This window comes from Xenopus laevis, chromosome 3S (genome assembly GCF_017654675.1).
Source record: "Xenopus laevis strain J_2021 chromosome 3S, Xenopus_laevis_v10.1, whole genome shotgun sequence".
Classification (NCBI taxonomy): Eukaryota; Metazoa; Chordata; class Amphibia; order Anura; family Pipidae; genus Xenopus; species Xenopus laevis.
The window spans coordinates 90,884,259-90,897,852 of NC_054376.1; the positions used below are offsets into that span (position 1 = coordinate 90,884,259).

The window sequence follows — 13,594 nt, forward strand, 5'->3', positions numbered from 1 at the left end:
TTTACTAAAGTGGTTTTGTGGTTTTTACTTCAGCACTCCCAGATAGGGCCAACCAGGTTTATACAAACATATAAAATGAATAATCTAGTATAGGAGCATGAGGAAAAAAATCAGAGCTCACAAAGAAATTTGGAAAGCAGATATTGGATAGTTGCAAAATGCTTATTTGTGCACATAAAAATTAATACAATACTGTGAACAAAATATTTCTTATTAATTTTCAGTTACCTCAAACCAGGAAGAGCAGCGCATTGTTAGAGAAGTTATTACCTTGCTTCTGCAGCACTTGGAAGCAGCGGTCACACACCCGAGCTAAATGGTTTTTTAGATATTCTAGACTATGCTTGTTTGTTGAACAGGCCTGACAGATGATCTGGAATTAAACATATTTTAGTAATTAATGGGTTTATTTTTATTATGTTTATGGTTGCCACCTTTTCTGGAAAAAAAACGGCCTTCCAATATTATCTTTCTTCCCTATAATAACATTGGCATTTCTAATGCATATCATAAGAAATACCCCAGAAGTTAATTTGCCCTGTGTATGTTAATAAATAAGCCAATATATCTCAAACTTACCATTAGGATACCATTAGGAAATTCAGTAACACAATTTTAATGGTAAGATCTGTTGCAGTTCCACTACAGTATAACTAGCCTTGGAAAGGTCCAAAAAGTACACTGTAGCACACGGGCAAGATCATTTGTGGATGTTTTGCAGCCGTCCCAATGATATAACATATGGGACAAAGACTGTTATCAATCGTGATTGTTAAGTTTAGACCTATCTGAAAACTAAATAAATTCAGAAACTACAGCATTATATTTTATAATACCTTTCCACATGCTCTGCAGTGATGTCTTCTCCAAGTCAATGTAAATTCACTAGTGCAAATCATACACATGGTAACTCTACCATCAGGGATCCAAATTGGTGCTTTCGACCCCAGAGTGCAATCTGCCTTTTCCCCAGGGTCAGCCTTAACAAAAATAAAGATAAGCATAGCTAATTCTTATTGAAAAATATATGAATCTATAGCAGATTTTTTTCTTTTTCTGTGTACATATAATAATGCAACAAAAATCAAGTTATTTATCAATGTTCCACATTTCTAGTAGGAATGCACAGGATTCAGTTTGGGATTCAGCTGAATATGTACAACACCCCCAGTGGTTAGGTTACAATCCCTAACCTTCTCTTCAATGATTATTGCAACATGTCTGGGGTGTGGTTCTTCCAGCAGCCAATGCAGTGATCAGGACCAAGGGTTTGTGTAGTCAGGGCTGGATTTCTATATCCAGTGCCCTTAGGCTGGCTTGTGTCTTCCGCTTCATCCCCCTCTCGAGTGTGCATGCACACACACTTTAAATCTCCTGCGCGTGAAGTCCCAGAATAATAAAAAAGATACCTCTTCCAGACTCTTGGTTGGATTGAAGGTTATTTTCTTCTTGGCATATTCTTCAATTGCCAGAGAAATGGCTTCAAGCCAATCATCTCTCTCAGAAGCAGAACTGTTAACAGAAATTTAGGATGACTTGCCAAGGGCACATAAATATATGCAGTTAGTGAGCATTATGAGTCTCATATACTATCTATGAGCAAGGTTCAACATGCAAAACTCATTGCATAAGTGCTTACAAAGTCCCTCCTATACAGAAATACATTTGTGACAGCACAAGAGTTATGCAAATGCTAGTAACAAAAAGCCAAAAGGCTCATTTAAATATTTAGAGGTAGGGTGCAAAATGCAAGAAAAACAAAACATGACTGCTGGTCTTTGAGCTCCAAATTGCAGCAGAAGGAGCTGTACTTTCAGGAAAAATACAGGATTGCCTGTATTTGACAGAGGATTGGGTAGGCAGGAACACGCCCTTCAACTTAACCCCTAACTACCCACTTACTCTGACGTCATTCAGACATCAAGAGTCCTGCTCTTACTTCGCCTTGCCCCTGACAGGGATGAGCTATGCTCAGTGAATAAGCACTAAGGTCCTCCCCATATTACTCCATATAAGAAAAAGAACACAGTTTTACAATATAGAGCTTCTATGGAAGATGTTAAAACCTTTGTATAAGATGGGACCATACCTAGCTGATAGAATAAAGGACCTTTCCACACTCTCTATGTTCAGTTCATTTTGATAAGCCTCTTGCGTTGGTTTCCTAACCTAAAGTGACACAAATAAATGAGTTAAAATGTATCATCGCTGAACATCACTTTATTTAAGCAATGTTTTTACAATCATACCTTCATCCCAGCCAGTGAGAGCATGTTGTTTAGTTTGTAAGTTCCTGATTGCACAGGTGTGGTGTATAACAAAGCATCAGTGAACTGTAAATGAAATGTAACAAATTTTATAATTAAGAATAAAAAAATGTAATTTAAAAAAATAATAGATTAAAAAACAGCCCTATGATGTTTTTTAATATCACTTACTGCAAAATACTACAGGTAAAAATTTTTGAACCACTTGTTAGGGTAATGCATGACATAAACACCTGAAAGCGCTTTTTTTGTTTGTTTTATAGTGATTATACAACATTCACAACAGTTCCCTACATCACTGGAGCTTACAATTTAATATCCCTATTACATTCATTTAGTCTACTTGTATGTGTACGGTGTGAAAGCTAACCACCCAAAAAAAAACACCTGAACAGACACAGAGAGACCGTACAAGCTCTAAGCAGATAAGAGCCAACCTAGGGCCAAAGCACTGCAAGGCAGCAATGTTCTCCACATATAAATTAACGTTAATGCATAACCAGGCCTGCAAATCTTACTAAATACAATGACAGCTAACTGAAGTGTCTGCACATAATGGTCAATTGGTGATAAAGGCTTGTTTTGCCATATTTTCACTATAAAAATATCTCACCAGGTAAAACATACGAGGTTGCATAACCTTCCTGGAGAGTTTCATCAAGGTTCCCTCCTTCAGAAAGACCTAATTAAAATAATAAACACTGAATATGAGAAGAATGGAAACATAGCAAGCAGCACAGCAAAAGGGAATGTAAACCCATTACACATTGTTATGCAGTTTTTAACATCAGCATTCTAGATAATGAAACAGCCCTTGAAAAGGCAAAATGTTTTGAATGTCATTGAGATAGTGATGGTTTTAGATCAGCACAAGGAATGAGCAAATCATCATCCTGTACATACCCTTCCTGGCTGCACAATCTCATGATGGCCGTTTAAGCTGTACTGGATCTGTATGAGCTTCTGGAAATTGTCCTTAAACAGAGAGAGAGAAGAAAAGTTAAAGGTATTCAGTCATAATATTTATGATGTACTTTTTATTTCTAAATTATACTGCTCACACTGCAAATAATTCCTGAACCAACTAGTGTATTATTTTAGTTGTAATATTGGTGTGTTGGCAGCCATCTCAGGTAATTTTGCCTGGTCATGTTCTTCAGGTTGGAACTGTTTTCAGGCAAGCTATTGTTTATCTTACACAATGTAATTGAATGAGTCACGGTGGGACATGGATTTTTACTAGAATACTATTATCATATCGACCAGGGAGCGTTTATCTGGTTACCTTTCCATTGTTCTGATGATGGGCTGCTGATGAGGAAAGGGAGGGGGTGATATCACTCCAACTTGCAGTAAAGAGTGACTGAAGTTAATCAGAGCACAAGTCACATGACTGAGAGCACCTGGGAAACTGACATTTCTAGCCGCATGTCAGATTTCAAAATTAAATATAAAAATATGTTTGTTGTTTCAGTGCAGAAGTCTGCTGGAGCAAAACTATAAACCAGTGAAACAGTTTTTTTTTTTTAATTTCATTAGGTTATATAAAAACTATATACAACCTGATACTCCAGTTGCTTCTTTAAGAACTAAACTACATGGGAGATTTTAACTGATGGTGTCGGATCAACAGATAGCATACAAGATAAAACCTGATAGTGTCTGAAAGACTTTTTTCTTTCACTGAAATGTATGTATATGGATGTAGATGCAAAACACCCCATCAGACTATCTGATCTGAAAAGTGAGAATCAGATTTTGTAAGATCCCATAAATCTTGTGCTGTTGCATTACAAGAATTTGTGGATCAGATAAAATCTGATAGATCTGTAGTTTAGCCCTAAGACTGCCAGGTCGGATACAACATTTCAGTATCTAATCCCCTCTCTCTATCTGCATGTGTATATGACATCAGTAAAAGTCTATGTCATTGTCTACACCGCTCCTAAATGTACCTACAATTGCCATTTTCTTGTAAACTGTTTTATTTTCTAGCCTGTAGAAGTTTTCACCTCCTGCACTGCTTTCCTTTGTGTGCAGCAATTGCAATGTCTTTCTAGTCAATAATAGAAAGATGAATGAATAAGGAGCTGAGGGTATGGGATTGTTGAGCGAGAGCCATATGAACCATTCACTGGTCGGTCCTCAGGAGCTTAACAGAGGGGACAGAAGGCAGAGGTTTCCATTTTCACGCCAGTGGAAAAACCTGATATTCTGCCTTCCACTCCATTTCGGAAAATGGACCGCAATGCATGCCAATGGTCTGTGTCATTGCATCCACAGGGCAGTTTTCAGTAAAGGGGGTGACACTCTTAACTAGGAACAGAGGGTAGAGTTTACCAGCAATGTCATAACAATAATAAGCAGTGTCATACCCCTTGCATCACCTTGGTGAAAACTGCCCTATGAGTGCGCTGACGGGTATTGGCATTAGCTAAATGGCAATCTAAAAAAGATCAAGGAATATTTGTGCACCTGCAGCTAAATAGACATAACTGGGCAGGCAGGATCCTGAACAGGCAACAGTGCTGTAATTATTAGCTCTTACCCCTTGCTTTAAGATGTCATTTGCATGGTTAGCCACTTCTGTTACAATTGTGAGGGCAGCTGTGGAATAAAGATGTGATGCATTTATTATATAGCCCAGACCCTACAAAAAACAAGATCATTTTATATTTTCACGGTATGGTGCATATACTATATTCACAAATGTTCTATACGAATGGGGAAAACAGGTAATGGCACTGGCCAAGCCACACGCCAGTAGGTGATCCAGAATAAATGAAACACCGATACCTTTGATGCAGCAAACGGGGGTGAACCACACAATCATGTGTAAAGTATCTGACAGCAACATGGAGTAAATTTGGGGTCACCCTCGTTTGCTTTATTCTAGCATACACTATGTATTAAAAAATACTGAATAACAGTCCTCAAAATGGTAGCAATAAAATCAGGGTAGTTCTACTTACCTAGTGTATCATTATAGTCTGATGAGTCTTCTGAAAGGTTTTTAAGATAATCTGTAGAAAATATTGTACACATGTACAAATGTATCGTTAAAATGATTTATAACTTTAGAAAAAAAAATTGCATAGTATTATTACTTAAAACATACAACAGCCGAGACATACCATATATGAGCATATATAGGAATTTGATTGAGAAATATATACAATTTTTTGATAAAATATTTTCTTCTACAGGTTCTTTCAGTTTCTGAACTAGCCACTAGAGGTCTATAGCCCACAGATTATGAATGTCTGTAAAGAATATATATTGAGATTTTTTTAGAATGTTGCTGGAAAGCCATTATTTATGCTGTGCACACCAAACAGCTGAATTTTATTGATATTCCTATTCTCATGAAGCTGTCACTGCTAATAGTTTCAATTTCACTAAGCAGCAGAAGTGGAACATTCACTGTTACCCATCCATGTAGCTCCGTGTTGTGTAAACATTGCGTAGACTTGTACTGGTGACTGGGTTGGAAGATGGGAGCTGAAAACTATTGACTTTTGCCACTAGAGCTATAAAGGTCTTAAAGAGGACCTGTCACCCAAAAACATTATACAAAATCCTATTTTCTCACATTAGTCAAGCAAAATTAACTTTAATAACACTATATAAATTATTTAAATCTTGTTTCCTTCAGTTTGGGAATTCATAATTATAACAAGCAGGCAGGAGCCATTTTGTGGACACTGTTATTAAGGCAAGCCTTGTATCATCTCAGAATCTTGTATATGCACCTGAATGGGGGACCCGATGTCCATCCCCATGTACTGGATACACAATTAAATGGTGAAGAGAACGGGGGAATGTGAGATTTTTAAATGAGCTTACAACAGCTATGAATGCTTTAATAAAAAATAGAAATTGGATTTAATTTTTAATTTGAAAATTACTTTTATTATACAGACTTTTGTGTCTGGGTGACAGGTCCACTTTAAGCGATATGGGTGTAAGATGACAAAGCTTCACTAATGAGGAACAAAGGTGGGGGGGGCGCCTGGAGCTGGGGGCTGGAGGGGGCTTTGCAGCAGGGATGAGAGGCCCTGGGCCAAACAGATGGATTCTGTACAATTGGTTATAAACATGCTCATATCCCAACCAGAAGAAGTCATGAGACGTCCTCTCACTTTCTCATCGTCTGATACAACATGCACCAGTATGTAATACAATATCACTGCATTATGGTCTGCCAAAAACTAACTTGGCTACTTCACTGGTTGGGCAGTATGGTCAAAATAAGACAAACTATCTGATCAAATCTAGGAATTCATGGCCTGCTTTAGAAGAGAGCTTTAGGTAATAATACAACACAACAGCTTCCTTCAATTTTTAGTATTATCCTTTATGTATACTGTTCTGACATGTTCTGCAGCTCTTTACAATAATTACACATCATTCACATAACCCTAATTGCATTAGAAATTGCGGATGACATAAAATTAAGCAGGGTAACAGTAGTGTAACTAGGTGGGCCTGTGTCCCTCATAAGTTAAATCCCAAAAAAAAGTTCAATGACTACAAATGATTTGCATGTTCACGATGAATGATTTGTTATGATTCGTTATCTTTTTGCAGGACAAAAGGTACATAATCTAATAACCATGTGTTTTCCATTTTTCACAGTTTTCAGCAATGAGAAAATTATTATAGTCAGATGAACAATAACATAATATAAGTCAGTGATGCAAAGGAATGAATCCTTCTCCACAGTAGTCTTCTTCCGCAGTTTTCTTCCCACACTTCATTTTAGATGCTGACCAGTGTAGTAGCTTTGCAAATGTACAGTATATGAACTATATAAAACTCTAAGATCAAAGCTGCCTGCCAGCAAAATCTTTTCTGTAAAGGACCGAAAGATGATACCACTTTGCTTACTAAATCTGTCCAGATAACTAAAACTACCTATCATGGACATATATACAAATACCGTTGGCCACCTTGACCCATTCAACCAAACCAGCATCTTTTCATCAAAGGCTTTGCAATCTCTTTGCCCGATAAGGGCACTGTGAACTGCATAGCCTTTGAAAGAAGGCCAATAGTATTTATCTAGCTTAGAGTTGTGTTTTAATTACGTCTAAGGTCAAGTATTTTTTAGTGCATACAGGGAAAGAACACAAGAGGTTGATATGACATCCATACACACTGTTACCCTTCATATGTAAGCTCCATTAACTGTATAATGTAATTGTTCGGCTCTACGAATACACACAGGAATTTTTATCTTTGCTCACACACACTAACACCACAAAGCCTTCTTGTTATCTGCTTGGCTCCACTTTCTTCCTGTTGTTCTCACTTACATTTTCCTCCAATGCCTCCCTTTGCCTCTCTCAATCCCTCTGTGCAGTACACAGGCCAGTGCAGTTGGAGAATTGGAATAGCTATTAAACCTATGGGATCCATTCACGAGGCAAGATAATATTTGCCATTATCTGTTGTGTTGTCCTTTCCACAGTGGCAGAAACAAATATTTAAATTTAGCATACACACTGTAATGATGCTACATTATATTATTATATTATTAATGAGGGCTACAGTAGATTTTACTGAGCTATGACAAGTGACAGACTATCTTTATGGATCATGGCATACATGGCTTTTGTTGTAACGATCCAGCCATCTTGGTATGGCATATGGACATTGTTGTCTATGGTCTTGTAGTAGTGATGTGCGGGCTGACCTCGCATGTTTCTTCGTGGGTGGTCAAATGCCGGCTTCATCTTTTACAGACGCTGCGCCTGCTCGCACAGCCCCTTTTGTGATGTCGTCGGTGGGCCGGGTCAGCACGGGTCTATAAAAGCAACCCGGAAGTGCAGATGCGGGTGCTGGCCAAGGGAGGGCGGGTTAGGGCCGGTTGCGGGTCGGGGAAATCCTGACCGCACATCACTATCTTGTACTCCTGTACGGTCAAGCCAAATAGACCGGAGCAGGGCTGGAACTAGGGGTAGACAGAAGAGGCACATATCTAGGGTGCAACGATGGGGGGTGCTGTGCAGGTAATGTTCTGCCTACTCCTAGTCTGTTCTGCCAGGGTCACCTGGACAGCTTGGCCCGGCCCTGGACTGGAGTATATTAAATATATATTTTTCTAGTGCCTATCTATTTGCCCTACACAAGGCCCTACAAATGATTTTCATTCTCCCGAGTCTGCTCAAGGGCTTCTTCTCATGACATCAACATTTCAATATAATCTGACCTTTGAACATGAGGTATCTATTAAAGTAATGAACATGTAATGTACAGTTGCATTGGTACAACTGGTGAGAATGCTTCAAAAAAACTACTATAGTGTATATAATAAACTGCTGTATAGCAATGGTTCAGCCATTCAAAGTTGAAAAAGGCACAGAATACACAGCAGATAACAGATAAGCATTTATTATTGTTGTTAACAGATTCCAAAGCAAAGAACCCAAAACATTTAGTCTTCTTTGTCAGTGGCTAAGTACTTCAGCATCTGAATGTCAAACACGTGAGACATAGCTCAGTGGTCAGTGAGGGGATCCCCTGGCTATTACATGCCCAAAATTACTAGCCTATTCTACTGGTCATGTAATAAAGAGCTGATCTGTTTAGTAATGCCAGAATTTAACCAAGGATTGGCAAGAGTGAATATTTGGTGTCTTCAGATCAAGCCACAACAAATGCCCCATAATATTATATCTGTCGAAGGGCAATAAAATGGTATTTTACTGCAGTATTTTAATGTCCTCTATAACTGTCACTTATAAGCAAGAAAGGAACATCTTGAAAAACAATAAATCCATCAACACATTAAGATGCAAAAAGAGACTTTGGTTAAAGCAAAGATACAGGATGCAGTTGAACCTGCTTGCTTTGATGTGTTGAAGAGGTTAAGAAATAATCTGGAGATACTAAAGGAAAAAGGCAACATGTTTAAGTGAACAGCTGGAGGGGTCTTGCAGAGAGCATGTGTGCTTTGATGTTGAGAACTTTTGAATATTTGTTTAAAAAGAAAAAACAGATTAGATTTCACATACACCTCAGGAATCCTATAAAATTAACAACAGACTGCAATGACCAAGGATCCTTACACAAATGCATGACGAGTCTGACAGTTGCAAGCGATATAGGCCCAGAATGCAACTGTACAAATGAAATAGCTTGCAACTTGTTTAGCTCTGATTTTTTAAGGGCAATAGCATACAATACATTTAGTTGCCTGCACTTCAGTGCAAGCACCAAAACGTTAAAAAATTCCTTTACATTGGATTCAGTGTGAAACACTGGTAGTAAAACACTTGAATCAAGTCAGTGTTGTAAAATGCTGGAGAAGGCAAGTTGTGTTACAAATAAGATTCAAATCAGAGCCAATCACAGCTGTGCATTTACACAGGGTAAGAAAACCTGCAGTTTCCTGACAGGTCTGTTAAGCTGCTTGTTGGCTGGTATTCCAGAACGGAATATGATGATAACTGCAGGCTCTCTTGCACAGCCAGGGAAGGCAGCCAGCAGCAAGTGGACAGTTTTTGTAGTACAATTGGCAATTTTAAAGGCACATGCATCCTATTTTTAATGGTGTATAATGTAATGCCAACTTGTTGTTGACACTATATTAACTCTAAGGTTTTATTAGTTTATTAGTACATTATTATTGTTATTTAAATAGTGCAGAACACTATACATCATGCAATCAGTTCAAACAACAACATATATCACCTCCCTATAGAGTCCACAAGTTACACAGTTCTTAATACAAGAATATAATATAGGTTAATACACCAAATAAGGTATATACTGTGTAATAAATTAAAGGGATACTGTCATGGGAAAACATATTTTGCATCAGTTAATAGTGCTACTCCAGCAGAATTCTGCACTGAAATCCATTTTTCAAAAGCACAAACAGATTTATTATATATAATTTTGAAATCTGAAATGGGGCTAGACATATTGTCAGTTTCCCAGCTGCCCCCAGTTATGTGACTTGTGCTCTGATAAACTTCAGTCACTATTTACTGCTGTACTGCAAGTGATATCACCATTCCCTCCACCCCCCCCCCAGCAGCCAAACAAAAGAACAACGGGAAGGTAACCAGATAGCAGCTGCCTTACACAAGATAACAGCTGCCTGGCAGATCTAAAAACAACACTCAATAGTAAAAGTCCCACTAAGACACATTCAGTTACATTAAGTAGGACAAATAATAGCCTGCCAGAAAGTAGTTCCCTCAGACAGGCACAAGTCACATGACTGGGGCAACTGGGAAACTGACAATATGTCTAGCCCCATGTCAGATTTAAAAATTTAATATAAAAAAATCTGTTTGCTCTTTTAAGAAATGGATTCAGTGCAGAAGTCTGCTGGAGCAGCACTATTAACTGAAAAAAATATGTTTTCCCATGACAGTATCCCTTTAACAAACATGAGTTACAGAATGATTCAGGAAGATTGTGACATATTTATGGTATGCTGGTCAGCTTATAGTGGTATTGCTGTAATAGTTACTATAAATATATGATCAGCGTTAAAATGTCCAGCTAGAAACCAAGAGATGATCTTAAGTTATTATCATTTTTAGAAATGTGTAAAATACCGCTTTCAAGAGCAAAATCATTCATAAATAACTTAAAATCAATGAAAATTTGCAATAAATGTATACTGGAAAAATAATTGTTAATAATAATTATTAAATATATTTAAATATTAAATATATTTTCTTTCAGTTGAAAAAAATGTTTTTGTGGGTTTACAGAAAAAGATACTTAAACTGACATATTGATAGAGTAGCTATTAGTAAATATATGCAATATGTTGGAACCAGTGTTTTTTATTTTGCTGTGGTATGATAAGAATGGGCCATTACACTGTATTTTGATTTTGTTACAATGCACTGGACAATGCTGTTTTTAATAAGATGTAAAAATTTCATTTCACATACCTGTTAAGAGTAACCTGTACTGAGGAATCCTTTGTACTGGTTTGAGTAAATAATGTTTCAAAGCTAGGTTAGCACAGCGAGGGCTCACCTGAAAGAGATTATTAATATTATTCTTTTCACTTTTTTATTAAGGGACCAACAGTCTGCTGCTTACAGCAATTTAGTGTTTACAGATATACAGTAGATATATATCTATATACGTAGATATAGATAGATAGTTATAGATATCTATATAGATTTATAAGATCCTACAGTTGGGTGCTGAATAAGCATACCAGAGAATGTTGAAGTATGAAAGGTTATGTCAGTTGGTAGAGATCAGGGAAATTTTTTGCCAGGCCTGGATTCTCGGATGCACAAAAAAAACACAACACAACTGAAGTCAATGCGTTTTGCATGAAAAAAAAAACCACCCATTTGCTTCAATGTGTTTCACAAATTATTCAGCAAAATAGGACGCATTTGCTGCAAATGTGATAATGCTAAAATTACGGTTTTATAAATACAGTTATATTTAATCTCTTTCTCACAGAAGTACCACAAGCTAGGTCCCCAACCAGCTTGTTATTATTGTCATTGTTAAGATCATAGTTCATACTTTTAAATGGTTACCTCAAAATATCTCACAACTTCCGCAAATCCCGGGTTCTTTTTGCACTGATCATCCAACAAACTTATATTCCTATCAAATTCTCGAATATAAGTGGAGTACATTTTTAGGTAAGGGCCTTTTATTACAAAGATATCAGCAATTTTCTGTTGCTCAGTCCTAAAAACAACACAAAGAAGAACAAATGTAAAGGCCCAGTAACACTAGGAAATTTAATTAACAAACATATATAATTATTATTTACATGTATAAGTATAGTAGTAGGAGTACCCATACTTTACTAATGAAAGGTCTACTTATAGTGATGTTGTCCCATTATGATCTACATGTTTGTTGACAGTGTCTTGAGATATGCTGATCACCAACTAAAGGTCTACTGGCAGATGCTAATCTTCCTTTTGGACACCCCTTATGTATAGGATCTCTTGTTTGAAAATCAGATATATATAAAACTGAATTATGAGAAGACCACCTCCCATTCCATGTTAAGCAAATAATTCCTATTTAATAAATGATTTCCTTTTTCCCTGTAATAATACAACAGTAGCTTGTACTTGATCCTAACTAAGTTGCATAAATAAATGCTGGTGGCAAACCAATCCTATTGGGTTTATTTAATGTTTTTATGTTTTTTTAATAGCATTGAGGTCCCCAGAATTCCATTTAATATAATCCATACCTGTAATGTTAACTTTTAAAAATGCGACACCAATTCAAAAAGTATAGAATATTTATGGAAAAATACTTATATTTTTCTGGTAGGAGTTAGATTCTATGCTGCCTTTCTCCTGTTTGTTAGAAAATTGTTAATTATATTCTAATAATGTGTGATGTTGTTAATGGGTGGGTTTTGAGATTTAAAACCATTGGTAGTACAGGTACAGGATACATTATCTGAAACCCCATTATCCAGAAAGCTCAGAATTACAGAATGCCTGTCTCCCATAGATTCCATTTTATCCAAATAATGCAAGATTTTTAAAAATGATTTTCTTTTTCTCTGTACAGTACTAATAAAACAGTACTAATAAAACAAACTAAGATATAATTAATCCTCATTGGAAGTAAAACCAGCCTATTTAATGTTTAAATGATTTTCTAGTAGACTATGGGGCCGATTCATGAAGCTCGAGTGAAGGATTCGAATGAAAAAAATTCGAATTTCGAAGTATTTTTTTGGTACTTCGACCATCGAATTGGTTAAATTCGTTCGAATTCGAACGAAATCGAACGAATCGAACGAAAAATCGTTTGACTATTCGACCATTCGATAGTCGAAGTACTTCCCCTTTAAAAAAAACTTTGACCCTCTACTTCGGCAGGTAAAACCTACCGAAGTCAATGTTAGCCTATGGGGAAGGTCCCCATAGGCTTGCCTGTGATTTTTTGATCGAAGGATTTCCTTCGATCGTTGGATTAAAATCCTTCGAATCGAACGATTCGAAGGATTTAATCGTTCGATCAAACGAAAAATCCTTCGATCGATCGATCGCAGGATTAGCGCTAAATCCTTCGACTTCGATATTCGAAGTCGAAGGATTTCAATTCGAGGGTCGAATTTCGAAGTATTTTTAACTTCGAAATTCGACCCTTAATGAATCTGCCCCTTAAAGTATAAAGATCCAAATTTAGATAAGATCCATTATCCAGGCAGCATAACATGTCCCATACCTGTATCTTTTGATGCAGTATTGTAAACGTTTAGAAAGGGGTGCACAGCTGTTCTGAAACGTCAGTTTTTTGAAAACAGATACGTTTTTAAGAAGTTCTAGTGCCCTGGAGATCGTGTTGCCATC

General features: G+C 36.9%; 1 protein-coding gene across 1 annotated transcript in view; it reads right to left on the bottom strand.

The window, feature by feature from the left end:
- fgd6.S (FYVE, RhoGEF and PH domain containing 6 S homeolog) overlaps positions 1-13,594 on the bottom strand; it is a 41,136-nt gene that overhangs the window by 3,006 nt on the left and 24,536 nt on the right. Inside the window, exons 7-17 of the mRNA XM_018256006.2 lie at positions 11,801-11,957; positions 11,189-11,276; positions 5,240-5,290; positions 4,816-4,874; positions 3,171-3,242; positions 2,881-2,949; positions 2,250-2,333; positions 2,090-2,169; positions 1,410-1,512; positions 837-980; positions 271-373 (exon numbers count right to left, since the gene is read on the bottom strand). Of these exons, the coding sequence (XP_018111495.1) occupies positions 271-373; positions 837-980; positions 1,410-1,512; positions 2,090-2,169; positions 2,250-2,333; positions 2,881-2,949; positions 3,171-3,242; positions 4,816-4,874; positions 5,240-5,290; positions 11,189-11,276; positions 11,801-11,957 (1,010 nt within the window). The remainder of the gene's footprint in view (positions 1-270; positions 374-836; positions 981-1,409; positions 1,513-2,089; positions 2,170-2,249; positions 2,334-2,880; positions 2,950-3,170; positions 3,243-4,815; positions 4,875-5,239; positions 5,291-11,188; positions 11,277-11,800; positions 11,958-13,594) is intronic.